The sequence below is a fragment of the Ambystoma mexicanum genome, chromosome 1q, assembly GCF_040938575.1.
Source record: "Ambystoma mexicanum isolate Mex_15411 chromosome 1q, UKY_AmexF1_1, whole genome shotgun sequence".
In the NCBI taxonomy this organism is placed as follows: Eukaryota; Metazoa; Chordata; class Amphibia; order Caudata; family Ambystomatidae; genus Ambystoma; species Ambystoma mexicanum.
In genome coordinates this window covers 1,386,956,722-1,386,973,517 of record NC_090922.1, presented here as the reverse complement: position 1 = coordinate 1,386,973,517, position 16,796 = coordinate 1,386,956,722, and the positions used below count along the sequence as shown (strand labels likewise).

The window sequence follows — 16,796 nt, the reverse complement described above, 5'->3', positions numbered from 1 at the left end:
AGGGAAGCTGTGTTGGGCCGGTTCCTGTGTTTGCCTTTGTATGTCATCTGACGGTGGTGACCTTTGTTTGATCTGGTCTTCTTTGTGACCCTGTTGTGCTCGGTGGCCGTCTCTCCCACAGAATTCCTCACTTGGAACATTTACAAAGTACCATGAGCAGCCGAAACTAAATCCTGTGAAAGTGTCTTTGTCTAGGCAACCCTCGTGGTAGGAACCAAGACAGAAGAACAAGCCTAGAACTAAGTCTGGAACCTTCAACCGTAGTTATGGAGAACATTGAGCCAGGGGGATAGGTCTAAATGCCTGTTGCTTTCTGATCCCTGTCTGCCATATGGAAACTAGGGTGTAAAACCCTGACCCTATTTCACAATGACCATACCTTTGATGAAGGAACCCAGGATATGGATCCTTCACTAGGCCTATCTTAGTGTGCTGGATAGAGTGAAGAACTCTCCAGAACTTTACTGGAACCTTTATCTAACTTTTTGTAACTCTTTAATAATCATAACCACTGGCACTGCAAATCTTTACATAATCATACCATCCTGAGGCATGGGAACTGCGCTTCTGATCAACTGTGAAGATCTGCTCTCAAATCTTGATTATAACTCTCCCTCTGTCCTCATTTGACTCGACCTCTCCTCTGCCTTTGATACAGTAAACAACAACACCCAGATCGCATGTTACCGTGATACCATAGGCATCACTGGTCAGGTCCTGGCGTGGTTAACCTCCTTTCTCTCTGACTGCCTATCCAAGATGGAATTGGGGTCCTTTCTCTGCCCTATCACTCTCTACACGTGCAGTGTCCCCCCGGTTTTTCAATGGCTACATGGCCCCACTGGCCCATAGGATTGCCATTTTCACCTCCAACTTTCAGTGTTACACGAATGACATGCAGCTATCCAGACTACCCTCTGCCTCTTCTTCACTCATACTGGACTGTCTGCAATTCAGTCGTGGTGTGCTGCAAACGACCTCTGCCTCAATGCTAGCAAGACAGGATGGTCATCGGGACCCCTGCTCCCGCCTTCCGTCTTCCGCTCTAGCTGGCCTCCATCGACCCTGTGCCACCATCTACCAATGAGGCAAAAACTCTGGTGGTCATCTTAGACTCCACTCTCTCCTTCTCATCTCACATTGTGCACATCTCTAAAAAGACCCACTACCAACTGCACCTTCTCAGAGGTATTCTACCCTTTCTCACTTTCCCCTAGAGGCTTTTCCCATCATATCCTGACACTTTGCGCAGGAATCAGTGTCATGGCCTCCCCCCTCCACTTCTACCCCCCCCCACCCCCAAGTACCACAGGCAAGAACGATGGGTAACCGTGATCGACATTTGCAAATCGCACTCCTTGCATTTCTTAAAGCCTGTGCGAGGAGTCGTCTGGGTGGAGGTACGAAGACATTGGGCCTCATTACAACATAGGCGGCCGTGGAATGAATGGTGCCAGTAAGGGACCGGCAGCGTTCATTCCGGGTCGCCACAATACGAGGTCTGCAGCGGGTCCCGCTCTGGACGCCTGGCCAGACCAGACGTTCGCATCCTCCCCATGCGCAAATGGGAATGGGATGTACCGGGTCTGGGTCCAGAGAATGGGAATTACCGGGCCCGCTAAAGTCAGCATGGCCTGGGAATTCCCTATTTTTGGGAACCGGACCAGATACCCAGTTTGGGGGTAGCCATGCCGGTAAGAACGCCATGGCTACCTCCAAACTCCTAATGAGGCCCATTGTCTTCGATTATACTTCAATTTTTTTCAGGAATTACGTAGCAAATGATTACTAGCGAGGTGCACCGAGTCTCTGAAGCAAACATGTTTGCGGAAAAACGGAACTGAGGCCAACGGGCGCCGCGCGTGCTACTTATACACCCCATGAGGTCACCCTCGACGGAGGCCTTCGAGGGACATAGACTCGATGTCGACGATGCACAGCGCCCTCTGCCGATAATGATTCCAAAGCAGCCGAGGCTGGAAGTGATTATCAAAGATGAGGAATATGTTGGAGGACACAATCCATTTGAATGTGGAATCTTTTGGGCTGGATACTCAAAAAGGTTCAGGTAATTGAAGAGAGGTAGGTCAACCCATAAGCTTCTGTGAAGGCTGTGCAAAGTTTCCTGTGGTTAGCAAAGTTAACGAAGGTTTATTAAGGACTACTTCCGATGTGTGACCAGTAATGACCGGGAGGATAGCTCAGGGGCAACATGTTTGTCTTGGAAGCAAGACAACAGTACAACAAAGGTTCGAACCCCGGTCCTGCGCTTAGAGACTGGTCTCCAGTATTAAGCATATTATAAAAGACGAATGTATTAATTAGGTTGCTCAAGAAGTGTTGTTCACTTTGGCATCCAAGGCAGAGGAAGTTTACAGAACTTGATGCGGTTTCACCTCTGGCCCTGTGCTTTCGCATCCAGAAGTTGGTAAATGTTTCATTGAGGCAGACCCTTCCTGTCTGGTAGTGGTTGCCACAAATACGCTGACATTTTTCTCATTTAGAACAGCACTGAAACAACTTTTGGATTACTGTAATTATCTATACTAACAACTTTCAAACACCTCTCACTGACCCAGAGTCAAACAAACAAAAAGAAATAAACCTTCCTAGATGTCAAATTCTATGTTCTGAATAACCAGCTCAACAGTCCCCATTTTTCACAAGAACTCAAGTTAACAGTACTACCTTTTAAAGATAGTCACGGTTGGGCAGTAATCGAGAACAATCCCCTAGGAGAACTCCCCACAGCTAAATAACACGACTACAGGGAGGAAGTTAAAATCAGGGAAAGTTCTCAATAGGGTATACCAGAATTCCATTTTAGAAAAAGCAATCCAAAAATCACACTAAAGGCCTCGCCCATCCTAAAATTCAAAAATAGAACAAACATCTTCCCAGTTTTTACATACTTGGGGCACAGCCACTTAGTACATAAGATCATACAATATAACTGTCACATTCCCTGCAGCACATTAAGCACACAGTGATTAAGATCATTAAGGGGTGTATCAGCCAATTGAACTCCCTAAAAATTGGCAAATACGCCCAAAAAATAAAAATAGGGAGTAAAAATACTCCCAACAAAAAATGGGCAAAAGACATGTAGAATCTTGAATGCATGCTTTCGCCCTTACACTTCCATGGATATGTTTGGACCACTAGTGCATGTAGTACCATGGGAAGAAACAGTTTTAACTGCCCGATTTAGAAGTAAACCTGTATCTTTTAATGTGCATGAATAACTAGGTGCAAAGAAATAAATATTCCAAAAACATTTGTTATTCAGTGGAGACATTTTTACTCGCTTATAAAATATTCACATTGCGAATTTGACTTACATTTGTATTCCCTAAAAAAATCATTTTACTTCCCACTGTAAAAAAAGGGAGTAAAATCCTTGCACTTCCAAATCTTATCTGGAGCACTGACGGTACTCATGTATTCTCATCACATTTTATTTTGGGCCATACACAAGGCAAGCCTAAAAAGGCCTTTGTGCATACATTGGCTCACTCGGATTACTACCGTAATCCATATTATCGCAACATTTTGGTGTACTGCCCTATGGTAGCCAATATGGATGATTTAGGCCCTAGAGTAATTACATCACCCTACCATTGTGTTATGGAGGTGGAGTAGGCTTGTGTAACCTCTGCAGTGGCATTTACTGGTTTACACTGTTCAACCAAATAACCTAAAAAACAAACTAATGATGGGCACATGTTTGGACCATTTTTGGGGCATGCATGATCGTCTGGCTGCCAAAACCTTTGCGTTTGCCTGATGTGGCAACCAACGTCATGTCCAGAGTCTAAGAGTGTCATGGTCGAGGCACAAGATGTTTGAGAGACCATGTCGAGCCACACTACACCACCCCGTCGATGTAAATGATGGATGAGTAATCCATCAAGATGAGGACTCTGTGGGAGAATACAATCTATTGAAAGATGGGATACTGAAATTCTTGGCCCAAGTTTGGCCACACTCAGATCCTTAGCTCAGATTTCTTCTTTTGGCTGCTGGACAGCTCTCCTGGTGTGTTCCAATAGTCGTCGTGCCCCTCATTGGCTGAACTGGATGTCCCATGCTACAACTTTTTCCGGGCAGTTTTACTGCACTCTTCCCAGCTTACCCTCATAGACCTACCACCTCCATCGTATAGGATAGTGGTGGGATAGCATTACTCTGCCTCTTATTAGTCCCGGTGATCTTGTGTCACCTCACCTCTTGCCCCGATTGTGGGGCCCTTTCCTCTTCATTTTGCCCTAAGATCCGACCGGATTCACTTGATCTGCTTCCTGGGTTACCCACCTAGGAAGACTATTATTCTTTTGTGTGGTCTGGGTCGTCAGTGGTCTGGGGAAGCTTGCCCTGTAAAAAGAAGCTTTGCAGTCACTGTTTTGCTGGTCCTGTCAAAGTCTGCTGAATCTGCTACCGAGATTACTTGCCCCAAGGCTCCCATGTTATTCGTCAGATTTCCCCATCATGGATACTGGTGTTGCAGTCCACCTCTCCTTCTCAAACAAGCCAGCCAGTCTTCCTAGAAATTTCTCGAGACATAGCATATATATATATATATATATGCTATTATTTTACTTGCAAACAGACCTGTTACACCTTGTCAGATGAAGGACTACATTTTTAATTCTACTAAGGTGGCATTCCCTGATCTTACACCCATAATTCCACAATCCGACCCCAAAATTCTAGGATAAGAAACAGGCTGCATTTGGGCTTAATGTACGTTTTTATTGAAATAGCAAGTCAAAAACAAAGGTGGTCTCCTACCTTTATGCTGGGGAAGCCACCCACAATATTTACAAACAGTAGAGGCCACTTGGCTACAATGACTTCTAACCGACCGACCTTTTCTTGCTACATTGCAAAACACACAAACAACCCTGCGTATAAATCAAATCGATGTAACTTGTTCCATGCAACAAAATACAATGTGCTACAGTGTTTTGCAGCTTGTCTGCTTTCATGCACCTTAATGGTTTCTATTACAAATATACAAAGCAATGTATCCTCGAATTTCTCCAACACCAACGACCATTGACGCATCAAAGAAGCAGTTCAAGCAAACTTTTAATTGGAGTTTCTCTTACACCATTAACAAGTGTTGGTGTTAGAGGAAAACAAACATACATATAATCAAAATACATTTCCTCAATTATATAGTTCTCATATGCATTTGTGCTCTTTGGCTTCTAGTGTACGCATGTAAAATACAAACTATAGTGGGCTACATTAAAAATCTATAGGTTTGGGTTTAGGGAAGCTGTGTTTTTATTTTGGAGAGCACAGCATATTGGTTCCGTTACAAATCGCACCAACATGACACTATAATTTCCTGATGATTGAAACTAACAACCCATTCCTCCTAGGCATGCAGGGTCCTAGCTCTCACTCGCTCTCTTCTGCGCAATTCCATTAGAACAAATCAATGGTCATTTAAAATAGTTTACATTTATGGGCATGGACAAACTAATCTATATCTCACCCCGCTAGAATGATGTGGAATTTCTCAATTTTTAAATAAATATGGTTTTCACCGTTGGAAAAATGTATAATACACTGTGGCGTTTCATACCAATTCACATCTCCAGTCTTCGAATATGCAGGCTTGGTTTATTTGGCAAATGCTATTAGTGCTGACAATGCTACAGTATTCCATTTTAAAATCAGTTCTCAAGCAAGGTGCATCATGCACTAATAAGCAACAGCATTCTTTTTTTTAAATCAGTCCACCAGGGACGTCTCTGGCACCCACCTTTTTCAATTCCCTAGCAGAAAAATAATTTTGAAAGCCCACAACTAAACTGCATTGGGGCTTTTATACTGACTTTTTGTTTTGTCTTTTAGTGCACAGAACCAACATGACATCTCACAGCACAAGGCAGCTTCTGCAATACCGCTGGCCACTACCTAAAGTACAACAGATTACGTAAGAAAGTCCTGCATCACGTTCCCCCTGGATAAGGCATTCCTAGGGAGTCCTCCCATCATCAAATGGTATTATCCCCACTTTAGCACTTATCAACTTGGCCTGGGTTTTCAAGTCTGTTGACTTTCCAGAATTCCAGAACTCTCTACATTCTATGGGTTTGTGCTTATAGAGTCTAAATGTTCCCACATAGTGCCACCTGAATTTTTGATTGGTTGATTCTTCCCATTGGTTACCTTAACAAGTTGGCCCTCCAAGAGAAAAACACCACCTGGTGTGAAAGGTCCAACATATTTAGACATGTCATAAATACCCTTTGTTCTGAATTGTCTCCCATCATTATAGAAAAGGTGTTTGATCTGCATATGGTTTTGTTTATAGTTTCTGCTCATATAAGTCCATTTATTTCGGCCTATTAACTCCACAGAGTAAAATAGTCTCTTGGGATTGAAGTCGTCCTTTAGTCATGCACAGATGCATTTTATGGACAAGCGAGAGTTCAGAAAGGTCAATTCTAAATTTAACAAAGTTCTTTGATCCATGTTTATGTAGCAAGCAGGCTCCAATGATAACAGTGGGGAGAGGTCATGATATTTGTGACACCCTCCCACACCATAATACTGAGCAGTTCAGAATGTAATTCTATGCATTTATTGCTAGGTTTCCAAAGTGAGTTTTATTGTAGTGGGTGCAGCCCTCTTAATGGGATTCTCAGAATGATGACAGGCCAGTGGTTGAGATAGCAAGATATTTGTTTTCAAACAGATTTCAACTCATTACCCTGTACTGGAGTTGCAGCTAAACAAGTCTATACAAGAATGCATCTTTACATTCGACTAACATAATTGAACCCAATGTACACAATATTTCTAATATTCTAAACTACAATACTGTATTACTGACGCATTCAAAAGCACACAGGCTTTGATAGACTGATTCATCATAACTATTTCTATAACATATAGAACATGACAGTGTATGTAGGCTCATGAAAATAAGCAATTTAAAGTTGACTTTAAAGATGCGCATAATCAGCCTAATTTATTTTTTACTTTAATAATTTTCCCCGTTTATCAGGATATGCAGAAGCAGAACACAAGACCTTGGTGTATATTTCCTTGTGATGATCTAACATGTTCTATTTATTTGAAATAAATGATCTTTGTAGGTCTTGCACCATTTGTAAGGAACGGCATAATATACAAAGTAATGTCTATGAACGTTTCACAGGTCTTGAACCATTGGTACAACAGATGTGAAAAGTACATTATACACAGATATAGTAACTCACCATCCCAGCATCTTGTGTTTTCGCAAACGTTCATTCTAGTTACATTAAATCGCCCTACAGTCTGGAACAATACTTAATCATATCTTAAGGTCGAGTCTTATCTTCCAATTTCCCAATGTGATATTACAGATAGCGTCACTTCTTGTGTAGGGGGTTGAGGGGAGGGGCTAGACGTTCCCATGGGGCAAGGGCAGTACTGTCGCTAAACAAGAATTCCCCCGGGATCGGTGCAATGCGGGAGGGAGAACCCCCCCCCTTAACAGAAGAGATGCTAGACCAGGGTATGGGCCCCTTAAAAACCCGGGTCACTTGATCAGTCCCCGTTGTAAATCATACCGTAGCTGATAAGGTGGCATGTAATGATGCTTTGGGTGATCATATCCTTTCCCTTCATATTATTGACCACTCATGGGAGGAACAGTAAAGGATTAACAAGAGAAATTTTACAAACCAACGGCCAAGAACGTAATGATATGCCGGGGCAGAGCTCCCTATGTAAGCCGAACAGAAAGATTATGACCAGTGGAAGCCGTAGTAGCAGAAGCAGCAGAGATGCCAATGGGGATATTGAAAGGTCCAGTACCGCAATCCGGCTGGCAAGCCAACACCCACCAACGGCCCACAGCGAGACCGCCAACGGGGGAACTCAACAAGTAGATCCCGGCCTGGTAAGCAAACAAAGGCCAGAAAAAGTGTAAAAACGATCAAAGTGTAGCCAGCCGACTGTTGGGAGAGGAGAGTCTGGGGAAGCAGGGAGAGAGCCAGCGCTTCTTTCTCTATCCCAAACCTGCAGACTGAATCTGGAGGGTTCAAGCAGCAGCATCCCACAGAAATGGTATTGCGCTGAACTGCAATACTACCTGACCCAATGCAGGAGTCAATAGCTGGGAGACGCAAGGTCCAGCGACCGACCCCAATCGACCCTGCGGGTAAACAGTTGTGATGCGAGCACATTGGTACCTTGGAAGAAGTCTACCATAACTAAAGGAAGAGGTGACCCAAAAGAAAAGAAGAACCACTGCAGAGCTACTGAACACTTCGCGATTGTGAAATATTAGAGCAACAGTGTGTGGTCACCCCTCTCCACAACACCGAAGAGGGGTTATCGTCTTCCTTTTTCCTTCACGGTGCCTGGAGTGGAAAGGGATACCTCAAAAGGATAAAAACCTGTCTGAATTAGTGTCTTTAAGAATTATTACCCGAGAACCACTAGGGTCCCCTCGGGTACAGAAATTCATAGGACGGGGACCGAAGAGTTGGAAGCATCGCCACATCCCTAGACAGGATTGTGACTCCCAAAATGATACACAATGCGGGATCACAGTGACACCAACCTCATGTTCGCGTGCTAACAAGGCACATGCCTCCAGACACACTAGACTACAACAAATCAACTAAGAAGCTGGAGAGCCTCCTGCCCCTGGTAACTCTCATGCATACCAGACAAACAACAACCCAAAGATACTCTTGCACTCTCTTCGTCTCAGTACAGGTTCTGCCTCTAGAATACAATAGTCAAGTAGCTTAAGACTGAGAAGAAACATATCTAGTCTTACGATTCCGAGACCAGAGGAACTGGTAAACAACTCCCCGAACCAAGGTATTTGAGGAGAAGCCAAGTCGGGGTGGGATCAGGAACCGGATAACCCCACTACACCATAGTGTAGATCACGTTAGACCTAGAGTACTGGGCCAAAGTTCTACAAGGTCATACACGAGGGACTGGAGGGAGAGCCACTACTACAAAAACATTCTTGTCCCAGTTGGGACCACAGACACTTGAGTTTGTCTACTTGGAACTTTTTAGTTTGCCACGAGGAGTGGGCTGGGAGGAGGGAGTCATCCTCCCAGGTTTATCAGAACTTTGTTTTGCAACTTTTTCTTTATCCCGATAAAATGTCATTTTGCGAAGGAGGAGGGAGTCCTCCCCCTTGGAGCACAGGGGACCTTATATTTATATTATGTTTTGCTGTAGCGTTAGGCATAGCAGGGCTTTGACAAGGAGTGTTTATTTTAAGAACTCGACTGACCGGACCGCCTCAGTTTGTCTTTTGTTAGGTAGTGAAACCACCCTAAAATAGGGATAGACGGGAGTTTTCTTTTTGTTTACCACTAAAGCATTCCTTCTCTTGGACAGTCTCCTGCTTCAATACTACACCAAGTAAACATGTCTTGGAGCAAGAGTGCTTTTCAGTCTATCCAATCTCAGCCTGACGCTACACTATACTGATTTCAATCCATTATAATTTACAGCATACTTTGCAGTACGGACTATGCTCACATCTTGGGTTACTACAACTCATCACACCATTCAAGTGAGCGTTTCCATGAAACAGGTCAGATTTCTTTATTGTAACAATTGACTTGAAGAAAAAATCCTAAGTGCTGTCCATTACCATTGGATCCATCTAAATAGTCTCAAATAGGAGCCAATGTGTGCATACAAGTGTGTAGTCCTTATGCAGTTTCTGACCAATTGCAAGGTAAATTAATCAAATCCATTTTCAGGCGCCTTGCCTGGCAAAAGGACCCACTCTGCCGGTCATTCTTTCAAGCCAATTTAAAAATGTTTACACAAACTTCACAAAGCTCAGCAAAATATGGTTTAAAGTTGGTAATTTTGGAACAGACTCCTTCTGCTTTCACCCCGTAGATTTGCTTTATAAATATTCACAACCTTGAAAATGCACAAATTGAACAAAAGTGCATCTGCTGCCAATTATTTTCTTCTGTTAATGATGAAAGCAAAAATGATGTCGCTATTTCTCAGGACACTGAATTGCTGATCAGACCTACTGTAGATTAATTTTCAGATCACCATTGGGGCACTAAACCTTCAACTAGCTGGGGACAATTTCCTTTCTACTTGAGCAGTGGGGGGCATAGGCAGACCTCCTCTCACCCTGCCAATACATAAATCCATACCCAGCAGCTCTTCTAATTCTCAACCAATTTAATCAGGGAGACAGTGACTCATTTCCTGCTCATTTTTTATGTTTAGATTAGATGACAATGCATTCTGATGGTTGTATCTGCTTAGATTGACATGCTGTGCATAGTCCAACATCCAGTGGTCACTGCAGAGTATTGAATTTTGTTTTTCGTAGACGAAAAGGGGACGTCGACATAGGCGTGTCTGTAACACTATCCCTATAGTGACGTGCGGTGTACCCACAATCCCTCACGCGTCGAGGTCCCTCTGTTTGCATTTTTTCTGCCCTGAGGGAGCCTTATTAGATGGGAGTGAGTACAGAAAAGAGATAAAAGGATGTCTATGTTCCTTCCATCCGAGCGGGGAGGAAGGGTGGACGCATGTGAATCTAAGCACATATAACCATCAGAAATGCTTTTACGGTAAGTAATGTACTGTCTTCTGAGGTTTGTTAATCTGCTTAGAATCACATGCTGTGCATAGACTAGAGAGCAGTACCCGGAGTTGGATGTGGGTTGTGAGAAGGAACAGTAGAGAAAAGATGTTTTAATACTGCTTGTCCCACCTGGGAATCAGATCTAGAGTGGGCATCTAGACAGTGTGTTGTAAAGGTGTGTACAGAACTCCCGGTTGCCGCTTTGCAAATGGACTCAAGAGGGACATTTGCAATGAATGCTACGGAAGCCACAGTGCCTCGAGTAGAATGTGCTCTTGGCTTGAAGGGTAGCTCTCTCTTAGCAAGAGTGTAAAAGAGTGATGCATTGGACAATCCATCTAGATATCGTGGATTTTGAAATTGCATCTCATTCTCTTCCTGCTGCCACCGAGACAAAAAACCGATTAGTATTTCTCAGTGGTCTCGTTCTTTCCATATAAAACATGACGGCTCTGCGCACATCAAGTGTCTGCAGGCTTTTTTCTCCCAAAATTGAAGGGTTTTGAAAGAACGTAGGTAGTTCTATCGACTGGTTGACATGGAATTTAGAAATGAATTTCAGTGCAAACCTAGGATGTGTGCGTAGAACCACCTTATCCTTGTGAACTGTTACAAAGGGGTCTAGTAAAGAGAGCGCTTGTAGTTCACTCTCTCCTAATGGAGGTGATCGCTATTAAGAAAGCGGTTTCAAGAGTGTGGTTCTTAAGTGTTGCCTTTTGCATGGGTTCAATGGGTGAACCCATAAGCCTGGTAAGTACCACATTTAGGTCCCATCCGGGAGCTGGGTTAGCTATAGGAGGGTGGATCCTCTTTACTCTCACCATGAAGGCTTTAATAACTGGAACTTTCCACCATGACACTTTATGTTGAGAAGTGGTGTATGCAGAAAGTGCAGCTAGATGAACTTTAATAGAATTAAAGACTAATCCTGAGTCTAATAAATGAGTCGGGTAAAGAAAAATTTGTGTGGGGGAGCAGTCAACTGGGTTGATGCCTTTAGCTCTACACCAGATGACGAATCTTTTCCACTTGCTAGACTAGCAGTAACGAGTGTTAGGTTTTCTTGCCTCCCTAAGAATATCCATGCTTCTTTGAGGGAGCTGTAAATGGCCAAACTCATGACCTCAGGAGCCAGGCTGCTAAGTTCAGGGACTGTGGGCATGGGTGCCGCGTCTTGCCCCTGTCCTGTGACAGCATGTTTTACGGGCAGGGTAGTTTCACAGGTGGAGACAGGGACATCTACATCAGGTGAGCGAACCATGGTTGCCAGGCCCACATTGGGGCCACTAGTATCATGGTGACTGGTTCCTGGTGCATCTTGTGCACCATTTTGTTGAGAAGGGGAGTCAGAGGAAAAGCGTAAACAAATTTCCCTGACCATGTTATCCACAGACCGTTCCCCTTGGAGCAGTTCTGGGGGTACCTGGCGTAATCTTGGCATTGGGAGTACTCCAGAGTTGCAAACAGATCTATTGCTGGGAAGCCCCATTGTGTAAAAATGTCGAAGACGATGTCTTCTTGTAACCGCCATTCATACTCTGAGAGGAGAGGGAAGTCTCTGCGGAGTTCGTCTGCTAGCAGATTGAGTTCCCCTGGTACATGTTGTGACAGCAGGAACATGTTTGAGAGCCCACTTCCAGATGTTCTGGGACAGCTTGGGCAGTCCTTAAAAGTGAGTGACCCCTTGTTTGTTCAGGTAGTACATGGCTGTGGTGCTGTCTGTGAGGACCATCACTGTCTTCCCTTGCAGGTGTGCCTGGAAAGCCTTCAGTGCTTTGAAGACCGCCAGTAGTTCCAGCAAGTTTGTGTGTTTGGACGCTACACTCGGACTTCAAACTCCGTGTGCAGTCTGATGGGATAGGTGCGCCCCCCCATCCTGTGAGGGATGCGTCTGTGGTTAGAGTGGCTTACACTGCGTGGGTGGCGAATGTTTTCCCTATTACAATGTTTTCCTTCGACCACCACCGTAGCAAGAAAACTAAGGCCTGCAAGACTACCACTAGATCGTCCCATTGTCCGCTGGCCTGACACCACTGGCTGTTGAGCCACTCTTGCATTGGGCACAGACGCGCGTAAGGTACCAAATATATACACGACACCAACATTCCTAGCAAACGCATTGCTTTGCGTACCGTCACCTCTCGACCGGCTACATATTGAGGGATTTGAAACAGCATATTTTGGACCCTCTCTTTGGAGGGGAAGACGAGGCCGCCCTTTGTTCGAATTAGAGCCCCTGGGAATTGTTTGATCTGGCTGGGGTCTAGACTGGACTTTTTCTCGTTGATGGGGCTCAGTTGGAACAAAAGGTCTACAGTCTTTGGGTATTTGAGAAGCATGTCTCGTAGGAATCCCCGGTTATGAGCCAATCGTCGAGGTAAGGGTATACTGGGATGGACAAACTGGGCCGCTGCCACTGCCAGCACTTTTGTGAATACCCTCGGCGCGGACGCTATGCCGAAGGGTAGCACTCTGAACTGGTAGTGTTTGCCCTCTATCATGAACCTGAGGTATTTTCTGTGAACTGGCAACATTAAAATATGAAATTATGCATCTTTCATGTCCAGTGTTGTCATGTAATCTCCTTGTGAAAGCGGGAGGATTACTTCCTGTAAGGTGACCATACAAAATTTTTGAGGTCTGACAAATGAGTTCGCTGGGCGCAGATCTAATACAGGGCGCATGGTTAAGTCATTTTTGGGTACAAGGAAGTACACTGAATGAATACCTTCCGTTACCTGCGACAGAGGCACGACCTCTATTGCTCCTTTTTCTAGTAGCAGTTCAACTTCTTGAAGAAGGATGGCGAGGTGCTCCGATGATAGGCGTCGTCCCCTTGGGGGTCTGTACGTGGGGGACCGACTGAATTCTATGCAGTAACCGCGGGCTATAGTTGACAATACCCAGCGGTCTGATGTTATTCCCTCCCATGATGGTAGAAAAGATGTTAACCGACCCCCAACCGGCGATGCATGGGAGGGGGCCCGAACTTTCGGGTCATTTGGTGTTGGTAGCCGGGAAACCTCTAAGTGTGGCCCGACCTCTTCCCTTGCCACGTCATTGTCCTCCGAGTGTATTTGCTACTGTTTCCTTGAGTAGAGGACCAGTTGCCTGCAGAGTACTGCTGTTGTTGCTGTTGTGGAAGTTGTGGAAGTTGGCCTCGAAAAAAAGCGGTTGCCGCCGAAACATTGCTTATTAGGAGGCCTTGAGATTTGGTCTAGAGTCTTTAGGGTATTGAAATCTTTCTTAGCGGTCTACAGTGCATCATCCACCGCTTTCCCAAAGAGGTTGAAATCCTCTATTGGTTTGTGATGAGTGACGACTGGGTTTCTGGCTTAAACCCTGAGTTCCGGAGCCAGACATGACACTTGAGAAGTATCCCCTGGACTAAAGAACGGCCTGCCGTTTCCGAAGCATCTAGTGTGTTTTTGATGATGCTCTGGTTAACCAGAGTTCCTTCCGTTCGTGGTTAACAAGCGAGTACGTAAGGGCTCAGGGACTTCGAGGTCTTGGCGTAACTTGCCCCACTGGGCATCAGCATAACTTGCCAGTAAGGTATTGTTATTGCCAAATCTGGTGGAAAAAGCTGCCGAGGCTGTAATTCTCTTACCCAGGGCGTAGAGCTTCTTTCCTTCCTTGTCTGGGGGTGCTTCGCTAGTTGATAGCGTAACCCCTGCCCTTTTCCTTGTGGTAGTTACTACCAAGGAATCTGGTATTGAGTGACCCCTAATGTATAATGGGTCCGATGGAGAGGGAACAAAGTTTTTCAATTCTAGGGTTGACCCCTCTAACCAACGCAGGTGTTGATAGTGATGGGGCAAGTCGTCTCTTAACTGAGGCGAGGAGGGGAATGGTCTGGCTAGTAGGTGGCTTCTCCTTAATGATATTTTCCACAAACTCTATTTCAGAAGTAACTTCCCCAGTCTCGATTTCAAAATGCGCTGCTGCTTTACGAAGTAGCACGTTGAAGGTGGGTTGGTCATCTATAGGTAACGGGTTTCTGACTGGTGTGGTTTGAGGAGAGGAAAGGTTCAAGACTTCAGGGTCTGTTGAAGCTGCTGGGGACTGCCAAGGCTGAGCCACCTTCATCTGGGTCTTCTTCGAAGCCCCCCCCCCCCCACTCAGGTCTGGGTTTTCCTCAAAACCTTCTTCTAGGTTTTGTTGGTCTTCACTATTTAAGAACTAGTCATCCTCTTGGAAGTGAGAGTCTTCTTCAGTGAGTTCATATGCGTTAACCTCCTCTTGAAGGGGGTTAAACAGTCTAGGGTATTTAGCCCTGGGGTCTTCATGAAGTACCTCTTTTGATCTCTTGGGTGTTATATGTTCAGGAGTGGACATAAATCTATCCAACATGTCCATACATGATTGGAATCTTTCAAAAGGTCCAATGGGGTAACCCAGGACGGTCTGGAGGCGAAAATGGAAGCTTCTCCGCCCGTAGCCGTCTAGAACTGTCCCATAACGTCAAGGATAGACTCCCTTCGCCTTCTGAGAACCCTTCTGCGCTATGCGCTATGCTCATTTAGCAGTGCATAATTCACTATGCTTAATATTGGGCCTAGCCATTTAGAGCTTTACCGCTCTAGAGGGCCTTATGTGGCATCTTAAAGAAACAGTTGCCCTGATGCAGAAACCTCTTTCACCTCTTTTCCTGTATAAAGTGGCTTATTTTCCCCATTCAAAAGGCCATCCCTTTTGAAGTGTCATACACACAAACACACCACATCCCACTATATCTCCAGTGAGAAAATGTATGCCTACATAAAACATTAGCTCCTTTGTCCATTTCTTTCACCCTCCCGAGGTACTACCACAAACATCATGCCAAATGTATATGCCCCCACAGTGGTGGTTTCGACCTTGAACACCCACACTGCACCCTCAACCCCCTCTTCTGCTCCCTACTTTTATCCCAGCCTCTTTGTTCACCAAATTGCATAAGTTGGCTCTGCCTTTAACATGGCAAGGTCAGTGTAAGAACTCAACAGAAAGCCACTCTTTAAAGGTTTTGCTACAGATTCTACACTGTCCACTAGAGTTCTTGAAAATACATGCTAAACGTCAGATAACATTCTTTACCAGAAAACATTTGGTCTTTACTTTGATTTCTATAGCACTAGTTTAACAAAAACAGCAGTTTTAAACGTTGTAATACAATAGGAGGTAATTAGCAGGCAGTAAAAGGAAAATACAATCAATTGATGAGAGCAGATAAGGGAGTTTTGAGATGCATTTGGAAAATGCCTAAAGAGGAAGAGGTGCAGATAGACACACGTCCAATGCTTAGGAGAGAGCAAAGCGGAACATGAGGCGGGGGTGGAGGGAGTAGAGGGATACTAATGAAGAAAGGTAGAGAGGGATGAGAACATGGATGCACTTAAAGCTTGAAAGTGGAAAAGGATAAACGAGTCAAAGTCAAGAAGAGATGTAGAAAGCAGAGAAGAAGAAATTGAGTAACGTGGAGGGAGAGAAAATGCAATGCCAAAAACTATTTATTACCTGTGCTTACTGCAATGCTAACACTTTTTGTCAATTGTAGCCCAGCAGTGGACTGTGTTTCCATGGCAATAAATTCAACTTGTCTCTGCGATTGTGTATTGTTGGAACTCGATTGTAGTGCTTGTGCCTCCAACAATCGCTGAATCTGAGAGAAAGCAAAAGTACATTGTAGATACAGTATTTTAGGCATGACAAGTTGCTCAATGTAAAATATAAAGGAAGCTATGATTGGTGGGGACACAGCACATGATGTCCCAAAGCTTTAATTGGAACACGTGTAAATATATATTTTGAACTCCCTCGAATATGAACTAACAAGGTCTTGTATGTGCCAGTATGAAGGAAAAATTAAAATGGCAAAAATCGGCTGAATCAACAAAAAGGAAACCACCAAGAAAAAAAGGTTACTCACTGGGCACCTTTAAAAGTGGGTATCCTTAGCATAGTGGTAGGTGAGAAGAGAGGAAAGTGAATCTAAAGAACCTGGGAGCATCTACATGCCCCATATTTTTTGGGGTCAATCCAGACGTATTACTTTTCTAGATTTGTAGAAGGTCTGCAAGCCCCTACTCCACCGATATTGAACAAGGCCAAATGACCCACTATGAGATGACGCCTGCTGCAGAGGGTCTACAATCCTGTTTTAGTTCTATACCAGAGGTGAAATATTAATTTGCATATCAGTCTG

The 16,796-nt window shown here is 44.5% G+C and overlaps 1 protein-coding gene across 1 annotated transcript in view; it reads right to left on the bottom strand.

Moving 5' to 3' along the window:
• Positions 1-16,796, bottom strand: part of STIL (STIL centriolar assembly protein) — a 327,963-nt gene that overhangs the window by 88,556 nt on the left and 222,611 nt on the right. The window contains exon 13 of the mRNA XM_069642242.1: positions 16,109-16,253. Coding sequence (XP_069498343.1) covers positions 16,109-16,253 — 145 coding nt within the window. The remainder of the gene's footprint in view (positions 1-16,108; positions 16,254-16,796) is intronic.